At 30.6% G+C, this 15,744-nt stretch overlaps 1 protein-coding gene across 6 annotated transcripts in view; it reads left to right on the top strand.

The window, feature by feature from the left end:
* LOC139501264 (cilia- and flagella-associated protein 74-like) overlaps nucleotides 1-12,055 on the top strand; it is a 42,028-nt gene extending 29,973 nt beyond the window's left edge. For 3 of the 6 annotated variants that reach the window (XM_071290286.1, XM_071290289.1, XM_071290287.1), the window contains 7 exons: nucleotides 1,589-1,718; nucleotides 2,142-2,269; nucleotides 4,880-4,894; nucleotides 5,771-5,782; nucleotides 7,024-7,092; nucleotides 8,658-8,723; nucleotides 11,185-12,055. In XM_071290286.1, coding sequence (XP_071146387.1) covers nucleotides 1,589-1,718; nucleotides 2,142-2,269; nucleotides 4,880-4,894; nucleotides 5,771-5,782; nucleotides 7,024-7,092; nucleotides 8,658-8,723; nucleotides 11,185-11,331 — 567 coding nt within the window. In that variant the 3' untranslated portion in view covers nucleotides 11,332-12,055. The remainder of the gene's footprint in view (nucleotides 1-1,588; nucleotides 1,719-2,141; nucleotides 2,270-4,879; nucleotides 4,895-5,770; nucleotides 5,783-7,023; nucleotides 7,093-8,657; nucleotides 8,724-11,184) is intronic. The other 3 variants (XM_071290291.1, XM_071290290.1, XM_071290288.1) reach the window with 2 other exon arrangements.
* The last annotated feature ends 3,689 nt before the right edge of the window (nucleotides 12,056-15,744 follow it).

The raw sequence follows: 15,744 nt of genomic DNA, 5'->3' as shown, positions 1-15,744 counted from the left end.
GAAAGGATATTTTAGATTTCTTTTAAAAGCAGCTATTACAATATGTTCTGTTTCATAAATATCAATAATTCTTTTATTAGTACAGTACATTCCGGTTATTTGCATAGCCTATTTGTCAGACGAAATTATGCAATAAAGCGGAGTATGCTTATATCCGAAATGCCAAAATACGGAGTCAAATAACATCGATAGTGCAGATCAGTAAAAGAAATCCTGAAGAAAGATGAACGTCCATAATCCACTTACAACATATTGAATGATTATTTATTCTAATAAAAGTTATTTGTCTAGTGTCATGCATTTTATTCTTTCAATAAAGTTTATAAACACATTTAGTTTTAGTTTATTTATGTACCGACTTTTCCTTTACCTGAGATACGAAAATAAAAATGTTCTAAAAATAGATTTGTTTCTTTGACCATGTTGACCCGGATGTACAAATTATATTGTTACGCTTTGATTAAAACAAACTGTTGAACAATGCTACACAGTTCATAATCATTTGATACAATAAATGTGTAATGAACTGCCTTTAATATGCAGTATTTACCGATTGCACAGTGATGTAACACTGTTACTTTAACCTCGTTAGTTTCGTATAATTATATGCAAAGCAGTTAACAGGTAATGGGGCCCTGCACGGGTTATTTGCTGGTCACGAGTGTTGAAAGTGAGAAAATATGATAATTTTAAGTTTATGTTCTTTTCAAAAAATATTAAAAATGAATAATTGATGTATGAAATTCTTCAACCATATATAAATGCCCTGTAATATTTAACATAAATGTAGATCACCCCTAGCCAAATTACGAGATTGCACATTGGATAATGATCGATAATTAGCAGGCGTTATTGTTTTAAAAATACACCCAAAGTGTAATCTATGAACAATGTTTGAAATGCAATCAATAATTAACACCTTTGAGATAGAAGATCATAGAATGGTTGTGTTTTTACAACAATCAGCTGATTGACATTTTTATGACCTCGAGGCTTAAAATAGAATATGGGAAACTTTAGCTGTGTACACATCGAGGCCTTTTTTATAACCATATAAACACGAAAGAAACTGTTTTAAAACTTTATTTAAATAACACAGAAGTAAATGTGAAATAATATTAAAAAAATTATGATGCATTCAAGAAAAATATACTTACCAAATTGCTGTTTCCGGTCAAAAATCTCGCCAGTTTTAACTAAGCATATCTAGCTAGCGATTATTTTCTATGCAATTAACCGAAATGTCACTTGTGGGGCTATGCATATAACCGTACAATTTAACATTAGATGAATGGGAAATGGTTTTGTGCAGGAGAAAAGTATGCAATTAACCGAATTATGCTATTAAGCGGTATGCAATTAAGTGGAATCGACTGTAGTTGTATTTGAAATCACTTTCAGATTAGCCTATTATCACACATAATTGTTTGGTTAGATCTTCTAACATCTCCAAAAACAAAAAACATTTCTGTACAGTGCAAAATTTCAAAGTAAAAGAATCATCATTTAAAAGAATATTAGATATTTGAACAAAGTAAACACCACCATCTAGATATTTTATATGACTAAGTAAACTTTTATTTTACAGAAAGAATCTCACTCCTTCCAAATAAAAGGCATGGCCAAGAAAAATGTTATGTTTGTCCATGGTGTGGATGAAACTACAGTTAATGTGGAGTCATTATCAGAGCACCCACCCTCAACATTAGAAGAAGAAGGTTTGTAAAAAAAATAAGAGCAGCATTTTTACCTAGTTTGACCTGTAAAATTTAAATAATGAGATCTATACAGATGAAAGGAAGAAACAGTGTTCAACCACACAGGAACATTTTATTCTTTGTAATAATGTTTTTTGTGAAATGTGTCTATTTAAATTTAATTAAAACCAGATTTTAATCAATCCTTTGACTAGATGACTAGCTTAGTTTTTATTATATTTCATTTTGACAGAATTCATCTGTTTTCAAAAGGCTACAAAATCATGTGCGTATTTAAGAAAATTAGAAGGGCAATTTTACAATTTGTGGACATTTAAATGGTCATCTTTGCATAATTACGTGGAATCAAACCAAGCTTTGACAATTGTGATTTTTTTTAGCAAATTTAATATCATCATAATGAATATGGTTTATATTTTTTAGAATTAAAGGGCATATTACCATCAGTATTATTTAGTGTTAAGAGCATAGCCAAAGAATCAGAATTTGTACCAGGATCCAGGGAGATATATGTGGGCTGTGTCAGGACAATGGCAGTCAGTCAGAAAAAGGTATGATAAGAGTGTGTGTATATATCTCCAGAAAAAACTTTCCCTTATCTGTGTGTTAAGATTGTTCCATTTCAACATACATGGTATATTACAGCTTTTACATTAATGCTAGCAAGACAAATCTTTGTTTGGCTTGCTTGCTTTCTTTGTACCAGTGTTTGCTCAAGCATGGTAATTAAGATAGGCGGGGCTTCAGCTTGTATACATCATACTTATATTTTATTGGACGTTATGTCTGAGGTTAAGGACACTTAATTTTAAAACATCACATGACAAATATTCTCACATGTTTTCTCTCCTGTAAAAATACAATAATTTGTCAATGAAAGAAAAATATAAACTTTTTTCTTGTATGAGGCTGAGAAACTGGCCTTCAACATTAATTGACCTAATATTGTTTTTATAACATATCAATCTATTAGTTCAGTCAGTTATTTCCATGTCTGTCCTTCGATTATGCAACTCAAGAAAATATTCCAAAAAATGGGAAACAATTGTATCGAAAAGAGAAAATCGAGTGCACCTTTTTTTTATGTTAGGGTGTGTTTGAGATGAATATTTTGTCTTGAAAATGTACAAAACAAGAGTATTTGATACATCATCTCGCTTCAACTCTATCACTTTATATAGCAAAGCTACAGGTTGACTTTTTAACATTAAAAAAATCACAGTACTAAAAGATGAAATATAGGGGTCAAGTGAAATACCTATCCAATGGATCACAAAATCAGAGTAGGTGTGTTCGAATAGCTATTTTACTAAAAGTGCTTGACGACAGTCTTTAAGTTGGATCTCTGAAAACAAATTGTCTTCCGTTTCTACGATTGTGAAAATGAACTGGCGTAATAGGAAGATAATTTCGACGAAGTAGAATCCTGTCTGTATTGTATATTTACAGGTAAGCAAACATGTGAGAATATGTGTCATGTGATGTTTTAAAATTTAGTGTCCTTAACCTCCAACATAACGTCCAATAAAATTTAAGTATGATGTATTCAAGCTGAAGCCCCACCTATCTTAATTACCATGCTTGAGCAAACATTGATACAAACAAAGCAAGCAAGCCAAACAAAGATTTGTCTTGCTAGCATTAATGTAAAAGCTGTAAAGGAAATTATCAGCAAGCCAAAAAGCAAGTCATTTTCTATTATGGGAAAAAGAATATGAGAGTTCAATAATTAGTCTGTAAATCTTTCTATATAGATCATTCATTTCTATCTGGAAACTAGTTAATCAGACGGTTAATTAAAAATTACCTATTGGGTAAAGGAAATTGAATATATCTGCTAAAATACCACTATTGTACATCAGTTAAAGGGGAATTATACTTGCAAAAATTGTTTGGAAATCATTTTGTTGTGCCATGTATATACCTGGAACCTGGATCAGTGTTAGTTTCTACTTTCACATGTATAATATCTGTTTTTTATTAACATTATTGCATGAACTTCACATTATGACCTGAAACAGAAACCGTGTTCTGATTTGACCAGGTATCAAAATAATGATGCATGCTTTCCTAAACAAATCCATGACTATCTGTTTGTGACTCTAATCTTGTTTTAATTTGGATAATTTTCTAGTTTAAACCTCAATAATCTGATATATGCAACACATATGTAAGAAGAAGGTTGAAAAAATTAACCTCCTGTAGTTTTTCTGAAACTCAAACTATGTATATTTTGTTCTATACATGTATCTTCATAATATTTGAAATTGTAATTTATATTCATGTGAAAAAAGTTTTATCAATATTAATATAATCACTCCAACTCCTGAGTTATCAGTTAATAATTACATTAGATGTATGTTTCATTATAATATTTTATTCTGATTGGCTAACTGCACAGGACGTGTTATTCCGTAAGCAGTTGCATTCCTCAATACAACTTTTCATTCATGATAACACGTGCTCCAACAATAAAGTGCACAGGTGAATTAAATAATAAAATATATAAAATTCGTGTTTTCATGATCATAGCTAAAAAATGTAATTATCAGTATTTTTGTTACTTTATAGGGTTGTAAAAGCGTTAACCGTGCGTACATTTTTAGAATGAAGCGCTTCCGCGCTTCATACAAAATGTACTTTGGGTCAACGCTTTTACACCCCAATAAATTTACAAAAAGAAGCATTCAATTCTTAATTATTAACATTATCCATAAACTTTGCATGCTATTACCATATTGTAATACTGAACTCATTAATACAATTTTCAAAGATCACACAAAATAAGGTATTGGTTCTCAAGCAACGTAATAATAATATAATCCTGCTAAAAAATAGCTTCATTGAATGTTTTGATAATAGAAAATTGCAAAAATTAATTGGTGAATTTACCAGTTTAATATAAAAGTTTATTTTAAAACCATATTGGTATTCTCTTGTGCTTCAACCAAGAGATCTTTTAAAAAGACTGTGATTTTCTATATTCTATACAGTTATCTGTTTATATTTTGTCACTTTTATGAAAAGTGAGAGTGTACAAGATGTGTCCAATATTTTCAAAACAGCTTGAGAAGCTAAAACTGATTGATGTTTGGCTTTGTTATATATAACAGTGTGATTGTTCTTACTAATATGTAATGAAATCTTGTGTTATCTAACAGGAAGTCAAAGGAAAGGTAAGCTATCTCCCCTGAACATAGATTTTTCTCTGTTTTACATCTATTTTATTGCAAAAACTTCATAATGGTTAGGGAACATGACAACTGTTTTATTTTTTTAAGTAATTTATTTACTGGATGGGCTCTTTTTGTTTACTTTTTTATATTAATATATATATTAATTGTTATAATTTTTTCATTTTGTATTTAAAAATTAATTTTTATGCCCACTTGCAATTTGTCTGAGTCTCTGAGATATGCAGTTTTATCCTTAGCTATCTTTACCATGAATATCCATTATTTTTAAATTCTTTGTTAATTTTTGTATGCCTTATTTTTTATTGTTCAATGATTTATTTTCTTAAAAAACAAAAACTTTAAACTGGTTTGCAAGTTCACATAGATTGACTCATGCTTTGTTGATTCACTTTAGGGACATAGAAAGGTGACAACTTTGTTATCATTGGTGTAGATTCGCTTCTTGCTATATATTTTATATTTATTTTCATGACTCGTTAGTTTATCATAAGCCACAATCATTATAATTTTATAATTTGAATATTTATTTTTTTTTGAATGTTTTTGCAACCTTGGTAAAGAAACCTTTGTAACTCTTAGTCATTGATGAGTAAATTTATAATATTATTTTTTCTTTGTATACTTTTTTCTTTTTATTGATTTGAAATTAGAGACTACTATAAGAATGTTGTAACTTGAATTAAAAAAGTTAATATTTTTTTTTCATCTAAATTCATTAAGCATTTGCCATTATACTATTTTTACCTTGCTATTATAATTTAGTTTCAGTTGCTATTGTAGAAATATTTTAGGAGAAAAAAAATATTCCATACTTATGTATTTGCACTATAACATAGTATTATAATTTTATAACAGAAGTTTAACGGGGTAAGATTCTGCTTTGTTTAGAGTAGTTCTATATACAATGGAATTTTCAGTTATTTGTTTTTGTATGTTTGAATGCAAATATTGTTTCTAGTTCTTCGAGCGATTATATTTTTTTCTATTCTGTAAAAGTCATTTATTCCAAGGATCCTCTCATGAAATTATCACATTTCAACATTTGGGTTATTATAACCTATATTTTACGCATGAGTAGTTCTGATAAAATTTGCAATTACATTTACTTCTAATCTTACTTTTGACATATATCAATGTGATATATCAATGTGATATTTTGCAAGCTAAATGCTATTAAGTTCTTCAATATTTTGGTCATAATTACTTTAAAAATCATTGGGAAACTGGTCAGTTTTGAAATGATAATTGTTTTTAGAAATTGTCTCATACTTTGTTTAAACGTTTTTAGAAAGAAGCCACATGTTTTGAATATGTTCATTTAAAACTTTTTAACAACTCTGGCAACATATATTTGTTCCACCTAACAGAAGTTCCACTGGAAACTTTGTTATAAACAATGTCATAATATCTGTTCCTGTCAGAACAAATATTCTATACCATTTATTCCGTTAGGAACATTTACTGTAATATTTATTCCAGTGGAAATAATATTCCAGAATATTGTTTCCATTTGGAACTTATATTATGAAAGAACTTCTATTCCGTGACAATTCAACAAAGTCTTTTTAAAAAGTGTTTCTTCTCTCTTTAGCTGACATGTACAGAAGAACTTTACAAATCTTAAAGTGATCTTTTATTGTATCATTGAATGTCTCTTTCTTTTGACTTTGAAGTCAGAATGTTGTTTTCTTTAAAAAAAAAAAATTGTCACAATTCAACTTTTTAATGTCAGGAACAGCACAATTGCATGAGTTCAATATTTGGGGGATAAGCAATATGAAACACTAAAAAGAGGCTCATGTTACACATGTGTTTTGGGCTAAGGGTGCAATTTGAAGTTAAATGAAAGTTAGCATGATAAAGGGTTATTTATATTGTCTTAATTTTATTTATTTTAAAAAATCATCGTATTATTTCAGCTTGAGCCAAATTTGCTATTTATATATCAGTTCTTTTGCAAAAATAAACAGCAGTTTAACATGTGTTAGTCTTATTAGAATAATCAACTTTAATGGAAATATGTACAAAATAATTGGTTGAAATGTTTTACAGCAAAAAAGCATGATTGAATTGGAAATAAAGGTAGATTTTATTTTGTCTATTTATAGAATGGTGAATTCCAGTTTGAGAATGTGCAAGCTATAACATCAAAAGGTTTTAATATAGATCCACAAAGGGTAAGTAGAAAGTTAATGCCATATTATTTTTCCAATGTCGCATACAAAACAGAATTGAAGTCTGTATCACCAAGTGGAAGCATAGAATAGGCAACATCCAAAATATAAACTGAAATCTTGCTATCAATTTCATGACAAGTGAGAATATGTAACTTCATGATAGATTTATCTCTGGAAATGTGTTTTGTTTTTATGCCTAGTCTTAAATAGGAGAGGGTATGGCAACAAGGTTCCGGAAATGATCATATTTGCCAGTCTTGTCCTACACTAAAAGCTATATATCCTAAACGAGTAATTGGGATTTAGGACAAAACTTATTTTTAACAGAAATAATTTTGGTCATTTCATTGACTCAATGTTTGAAATTGGAATTCTTAATCGCCATTTCAGTTGCACTTGTGATCACTTGTTTATAATCCCTTTCCTGTAATAAAACTGCCACTTCAGTGGCACTATGTTTCTCATTTCGGTATTCCTGTGTCATTCCATCTGTTTATTGGTTCCTTATCAGATTAAAGTTTTGCTTTATGATAATTTACAATGCAGTTGTAATCACATCAACTTGAAAGTTACTTCACTAGTTCATTATGATGTGAACTTTAAAAAAACATGTGACACCTTAGGGTTCAGACCCTTATTTTGTGATTCATAGAACATGGTAATGGGAAAACCATATAGACAAATATTCTTGTTTTATTCAGATATTCATTTAAACAGAATTTTTTAAGTTGCTTTGAACGGCTTTTCACTTGTTTTGTGGATAACGTATCATCATTTATTAATTTGATGATGAATATTTATTTAATGCATCAGATTATATCATAGGTTTACGAGTATACCAGGACTAAGAATGTTAAGGTAGCTGATTTTATTTAGTTTTTATTGGGTTTCACGAAAAATGTCACTGGATACTAGTATTTAAAAGGCATTGCACCCACTTCATAGCAGTCTTATTTTATTTTTAAGCTGTATCAGGATTAAAAGTACACAATTATATTACAAATTTGTTTTGTAGAATTCAAGACTGGTTTTTTTGATGCACATGATATTTTGAAAATAGTGACTGTGTTATATATATTGATGTTTGTCTAAAAATAATGAAAGATATATAAGTTCATAGATACAAAATACAAAAGTTTATTAAATTACATGAAAGAATGTAAACACAATTTTGTTGGTACATGTGCACATGGGTACACGTTGGTTGAGTTTTTAGAAGATTAGTTCTATCAAGTATAGTACAAAAAAACGATTGATTGGCTTTGCACATGGTAATGCTTATATTTTGAGATTTCACATGTCTTTTTATTTTCACCATGGATTTGATGTGTATCGGGGATATTTTTTAGATTAGACAACTATCGACAGTTAAGAATACGTGTAAAAAATGATTCTGTTAGCAAAATCCCATGTATCTTTTGAATATTCCTTAGAAATAAAATAAAAAATGCATTTAACTTTTATGGAACTGAACTTATAAGTATACTTATTTCTTTCACAGAAAAAAACATCTCTCATACCATCATTTTTTTAATAGAAATACATTTTGTTGTTTATTTTAACAGGGTATGGTAGAGGCAGGAAACCTGAAACCAGTCACTGTCACCTGGTCTCCACCTCCAGGTCATGATGTATGTATACAAATACTTCAGATAGTCACTGTGATTGTATTATATTAGGGTCATTAAGGCAACAAACCCTCTTGATAATAGTTTGTAAATCAACTGCTTGCCTTTTGAAAACAATAAAGAATGGCCTTTGAATAATTGTAATTTAAAATTAATGTAAAAGTTTTTCTGTATAAACATTTCAGCTGAACTGTAATTTTGTGTTCTGGTTAGACTCGCCATTAATTTTTAACTGGTAAATCTTGTGGATTCATAATCATTTGTTTGATGCCAAATTTTCGTGGATTTTGTTTGTAAATACAAATTGTTTAAGGAAAAATGAATTTCCAATAGATTTTAATGAAAATTTTTTCTTCAATCCACAAAAATTGTTACAATGTATCAATGAAAAAAAATTGATCCACAGTGGTTAACATTATTGTTTGTGCATATCTATATTGTGATGCTGTAAGTTTGTATTTAGGTTCAGTTTGATGATAAGGTAAGGTACCAGTAGAGCTGGACCGGTATACAGGCTACCTTAGTCTCATGTAGTTATATATAGATCTGGGTTTTATAAAGAGCATGTTTAATGATATTATACATGTATATAATAATGGAATATTGTTGCTTTTTATTTGCTCATAAATTAATTGGTGGGAATACAATTAATTTGGAAAGGACTTTTTGATAATGTTCTATAATTAAAGTATTTGATTAAAAGGCTAGACTAGAGAATAATTTTTACAATATTTAGAAAATCATAAAACTTTTGGTAACTGAAATTCTGTTGGTCCCAAAAACTATATGTTTTTGTAAGTACGTTATTATGATGTATAAACAACATTTTTTACATTTGATGAGCTGATATCTTAATTTATGTGTACATGCATGTATCCATATGAAAATCGTAAAAGAATCCTGCATGAATGCTTTACAACCCCTTAAATGAATTCACAGCAAAATATACTATGAATGTTCACGTAATTTAGTTCACATTAACGTTTATTACTAAATTTGACATGTGAATAATCCAAAGAAGAGTAAAGACAATACTGTACAGCACACCTTTATATTATTTGTCTGCTATTTGAGGATGTATCAAACATTGATGAATGTTTTGACTTCACATGAGAAAATGTCAGACGCCACAAAATATAAAAAAAATAAAGACTTCAATAGGTCCAGTTCAGCAAGAACTTGGGTCAAGGGTTGCAAACTTGAAAGTAGCTAATAGGTCTACACATATAATTATACGAAATGCTGAGACAGCTCTCAGATGTTACTTTATATCGTAATACTGAAAACTGAAGCTTGCTTGCTTTATATGAATTATAGTTCAAGATTATATGATTTTTGCATAAGGCAGGTATATGTTTAATTAGCAAAAACAAAATTTTTGAGCTAACATGAAAAATTTATACTAGAAATATTTAAATGCAAAGGAAAAACTTAAGGATATAGAATATGGTGGTTGGGTATCATTCTTAGAATATTTCTTTATCTCTATCATGATTCTTTTATATAGTCACCGTCAGCTGAAATTCGTAACGGTTATCAGTAAAAATAATCTTAACTATCAACCATGTTCACTCATGATATAGTTTTTCACATTCCATTCACAACTCGCCAAAAGAAAAACCACTACTGACCTACCTTTTAAGTGATTGCACTGTGATAATCCTGACCTTCACATTTTCCAAGACGATTTTGAATGGTGGAATCCGCCATTGTTTTTACCGGAAGTGTTTCCGTGGAGTTCAATTTCATAAAATTTGCATAAAGCGCGGGAAACCTTATCACATCAATGAAAAGAACATTTCAGGAAACTGCGTAAGTGACGAATGTCATATGTAAACAAATGATCCTCATAGAAACGAAGATGGCGGAATTACAAAGAAAAACATTCTGGAAAATGTGAAGGTCAGGATTATTACAGTGCGATCACTTAAAAGGTAGGTCAGTAGTGGTTTTTCTTTTTGTGATTTATGAATGGAATGTGAAAAACTATATCTCAATGAACGCGATTGATAGTTTAGATTATTTTTACCGATAACCGCTACAAATTTCAGCTGACGGCGACTATAGAGGGATGTTACCAGATTAATTTTTATTAAACTAATTTTATCTGCTTTTCAATTTTCTACATTTTTCATTTGGATTATGAAAAAGAATCCAAATTCATATGTGTATATGCCTATTAAGAAATTTGCCAGTGTTTGTACTGTAGGAATAAACAAATATTTATAAGCAATGTCTGGTTTGGGTTTGGTTTTTTTTTTTTTTTTGGGGGGGGGGGGGGTTTAGGCATGCCCAAAAATTTGAGGAATACAATGAACAAATTTTCATGGGAACATTGAAATTAAACTTTATAAATCTTAATCCCATGTACTATTATAAATAGATATTACATCTTTTCTAGCATTTTTTTCTGAAAATTCTGCACAGTATAAAATTTACAAAATATTTCACACTTTATTTGCAGCCAAATGAGCCAGTTGAAGCCAGTATTATCTTAACTTTGAAAGGAGACATTACAGAACAAGTCAAGGTCATGTTGAGGGCATATGTTGTTTCAGATGTGGAGGATAAAACTGAAAAAACAGAATCAACAGAAAATACACAGACATAAATTATATAGACACATAAATTTTAAAATTCTAAAATATGAAACCTAGCCCTAATTTAAAAGAGAATTATGGTTGCATTCTGTTGATTGGAAATTGTATAAACATAACTTATCCAGGGTTTTAATTTGATTCCAACGCTACACTTTATACAATCAAAAGTTATATCAACAAAATAGACAATTATAGCACTTATTCTCTCCAAACACCATAAGAATAAAAAATAACCTGAAAGAATATTTTGAAAGTCTGCTCAAAACTGATATTGCTTGTCAGAAGTAAAACAAGTTTTCATTTCCTTTGAGACATTTATTAAAATTCTAAAAAATCTGGTGAAATAAAAGTAAAATAAAGAAGATAATTGGTTTTTTTACAAAATCAGATGTTCTTGAAACTATATTGCTTTGATTTAGATGGAATTATGCAAAAATATCAAATGTTCCAATTTTATTGTTTACTTAAAATTAAATCCACTTTTGAATTCCTAAATTAAGAAATCAGTAGATATTGTACATTTCTTTTGTAGTTTTGAATATTTGCTTATTATGAAGAGAATTATTTATTTATTTATTATGTAAGTTTTATAAATATCACAATATTTTAAAAACGAAGAAAACGAACTTAGATATGCATATTTATATTTGTTAAAGACTACTTTTACATTCTTTTTATTTGGATTGACTGTGATATTAATGACTGTCCATTTTTTAATAAATTGTTACGATCTTACACTTGTGTTATTTTTCTTTTATGCAATATATTTTCTTCCTCAGAACTCATAGATGTGAACTTTTGAATTATATGCAAATCATGATTTTCACTTGATTTCATGTTTCACAGAACATGGAAATGTTTTAAAATTGTGTGCCAAATTATGATGTGAACTTTATGCCCAAAAAGCTGGGGTAAAATCAGTTATAAAAATGGCAGTGATTACACCACAAATTTTGCTCTGAGTACACTCCTTTAAAATGCTGTAATGACTTACTGTGGATTACTTATTATTCATGAGATACCAAATTTTTTGGATTTCATAAGGATAGGAGAACCACAAAACTATTTGCAAATTAGGAATTTTAGTTGATAAATAGTCAATTGATTTTGGACAAGACTTGGAAGGTATTTTGAATTCATAATACTCCAAATCCATTTAAATCAAACTATTTTAATGAAAATTATGTTGAAAAACATAACACATCTTAAATACTAATTCTTCCAAGTCTTGCCTAATCAGTAAAGACTCTATTTATCTTCTAATAATTCCTAGTTTCTGTACATATTTTAGACTTTTTAGCTCACCTGGCCCAAAGGGCCAAATGAGCTTTTCCATCACTTGGCGTCTGTCGTCGTCCGTCGTCGTTAACTTTTACAAAAATCTTCTCCTCTGAAACTACTGGACCAAATTAAACCAAACTTGGCCACAATCATCATTAGGGTATCTAGTTTTGAAAATGTGTCTGGCAACCAGTCCTTCAGTCCAACCAACCAAGATGGCCACCATGGCTAAAAATAGAACATAGGGGTAAAATGCAGTTTTTGGCTTATAACTCAAAAACCAAAGCATTAAGAGCAAATCTGACGGGGGTAAATTTGTTTATCAGGTCAAGATCTATCACCCCTGAAATTTTCAGATGATTTGGACAACCTGTTGTTGGGTTGCTGCCCCTGAATTGGTAATTTTAAGGAAATGTTGCTGTTTTTGGTTATTATCTTGAATATTATTATAGATAGAGATAAACTGTAAACAGCAATATTATTCAGCAAAGTAAGATTTACAAATAAGTCAACATGACCAAAATGGTCAGTTGACCCCTTTAGGAGTTATTGCCCTTTATAGTCAATTTTTAACCATTTTTCGTAAATCTTAGTAATTAATCCTTTACAAAAATCTTCTCCTCTGAAACTACTGGTCCAAATTAATCCAAACTTGGCCACAATCATCCTTGGGGTATCTAGTTTAAAAAATGTGTGGCGTGACCCTGCCTCTAACCGAGATGGCCGCCACAGCTAAAAATAGAACATAGGGTAAAATGTAGTTTTAGGCTTATTTCTCAAAAACCAAAGCATTTAGAGCAAATCTGAAGAGGTAAAAATTGTTTATCAGGTCAAGATCTATCAGCCCTGTAATTTTCAGATGAATCGGACAACCTGTTGTTGGGTTGCTGCACCTGAATTGGTAATTTTAAGGAAATTTTGCTGTTTTTGGTTATTATCTTGAATATTATTATAGATAGAGATAAACTGTAAACAGCAATAATGTTCAGTAAAGTAAGATTTACAAATAAGTAAACATGACCGAAATGGTCAGTTGACCCCTTTAGGAGTTATTGCCCTTTATAGTCAATTTTCAACCATTTTTCGTAAATCTTAGTAATCCTTTACAAAAATCTTCTCCTCTGAAACTACTGGGCCAAATTAATCCAAACTTGGCAACTATCAGCTTTGGGGTATCTTCTTTAAAAAAAATTGTCCGGTGACCCGGCCATCCAACCAAGATGGCTGCCATGGCTAAAAATAGAACATAGGGGTAAAATGCAGTTTTTGGCTTATAACTCAAAAACCAAAGCATTAAGAGCAAATCTGACATGGTTAAAATTGTTTATCAGGTCAAGATCTATCTGCCCTGAAATTTTCAGATGAATCAGACAACCCGTTGTTAAGTTGCTGCCCCTGAATTGGTAATTTTAAGGAAATTTTACTGTTTTTGGTTATTATCTTGAATATTATTATAGATAGAGATAAACTGTCAACAGCAATAATGTTCAGCAAAGTAAGATTTACAAATAAGTCAACATGAACGAAATTGTCAATTGACCCCCTAAGGAGTTATTGTCCTTTATAGTCAATTTTTAACAATTTTCATAAAATTTGTAAATTTTTACTTACATTTTCCACTGAAACTTCTGGGCCAAGTTCATTATAAATAGAGATAATTGTAAGCAGCAAGAATGTTCAGTAAAGTAAGATGTACAAACACATCAGCATCACCAAAACATAATTTTGTCATGAATCCATCTGCTTCCTTTGTTTAAAAGAGGGACGAAAGATACCAAAGGGACAGTCAAACTCATAAATCTAAAACAAACTGACAACTCCATGGCTAAAAATGAAAAAGACAAACAGAAAAACAATAGTACACACGACACAACATAGAAAACTAAAGAATAAACAACACGAACCCCACCAAAAACTAGGGGTGATCTCAGGTGCTCCGGAAGGGTAACCAGATCCTGCTCCACATGTGGCACCCGTCGTGTTGCTTATGTGATTACAAATCCGGTAAATAGTCTAATTCGGTAGGTCATATTCATGAAAGGGAAGGGGATTGTAGTTACGACGTAAGGAACATATCCGATATCATTTGTGAAACGATTATTCCATAACGGTCAACCAACTCGTGATGGCGTCCGTAAAATTTACGAAGGGATGATTTCAACTTCACTATTTGGAACTCTTGGTTTAATAGCTTCCTTGTGAGCAGCAAACCTCTATCAAGAAAATCATGATAGGAAATGCAAGCACGGGAATATCGTATCAATTGGGAGATATATACCCCGTATGCAGGTGCTGCTGGAATGTTGCTACTTAGAAATGGAAAGTTCACAATTGGAAAGCTGAAATCATCTCTTTTGTCGTAAAGTTTTGTTTTCAACCGACCCTCATTGTCAATTTCTAGATGTAAGTCAAGATATGAAGCCGACTTAATTGTATCTGTAGTATCCTTTATCTCTAGTTCGATTGGATAGATGCGTTCCACATAGTCACCAAATTTTGAATTGTTTAGTGAAAGAACATAATCTATATAGCGGAAAGTAGAGTTAAAGGATATTGCTAACTTCTTGTCTTTCTTCCTAAGAAGTTCCTGCATGAAGTCAGCCTCATAATAATAAAGAAACAAGTCGGCGAGTAGAGGGGCACAGTTTGTTCCCATTGGAATCTTCCTAAGAAGTTCCTGCATGAAGTCAGCCTCATAATAATAAAGAAACAAGTCGGCGAATAGAGGGGCACAGTTTGTTCCCATTGGAATCTTCCTAAGAAGTTCCTGCATGAAGTCAGCCTCATAATAATAAAGAAACAAGTCGGCGAGTAGAGGGGCACAGTTTGTTCCCATTGGAATCTTCCTAAGAAGTTCCTGCATGAAGTCAGCCTCATAATAATAAAGAAACAAGTCGGCGAGTAGAGGGGCACAGTTTGTTCCCATTTAATATTCACATAGACCAAGGTGAGCGACACAGGCTCTTTAGAGCCTCTAGTTATGATTTCCCTAAATTTCACAGTGTTGTCCTCAAAATTAGAAATTTTTCTTGCATTTACAGTATGATGGTATAAATCCTAAGACTGGTTCAGTTGATATTAAGGACCCCCTTTTCTGCACAAATCCCAGTCTTGTTTTAGAATCTTTGACATTGACCTTTTAA

The sequence above is a fragment of the Mytilus edulis genome, chromosome 13 (assembly GCF_963676685.1).
Source record: "Mytilus edulis chromosome 13, xbMytEdul2.2, whole genome shotgun sequence".
Lineage (NCBI taxonomy): Eukaryota > Metazoa > Mollusca > Bivalvia > Mytilida > Mytilidae > Mytilus > Mytilus edulis.
The sequence above is the reverse complement of the archived record's forward strand: the minus strand, read 5'-3'. Positions and strand labels throughout refer to the sequence as shown.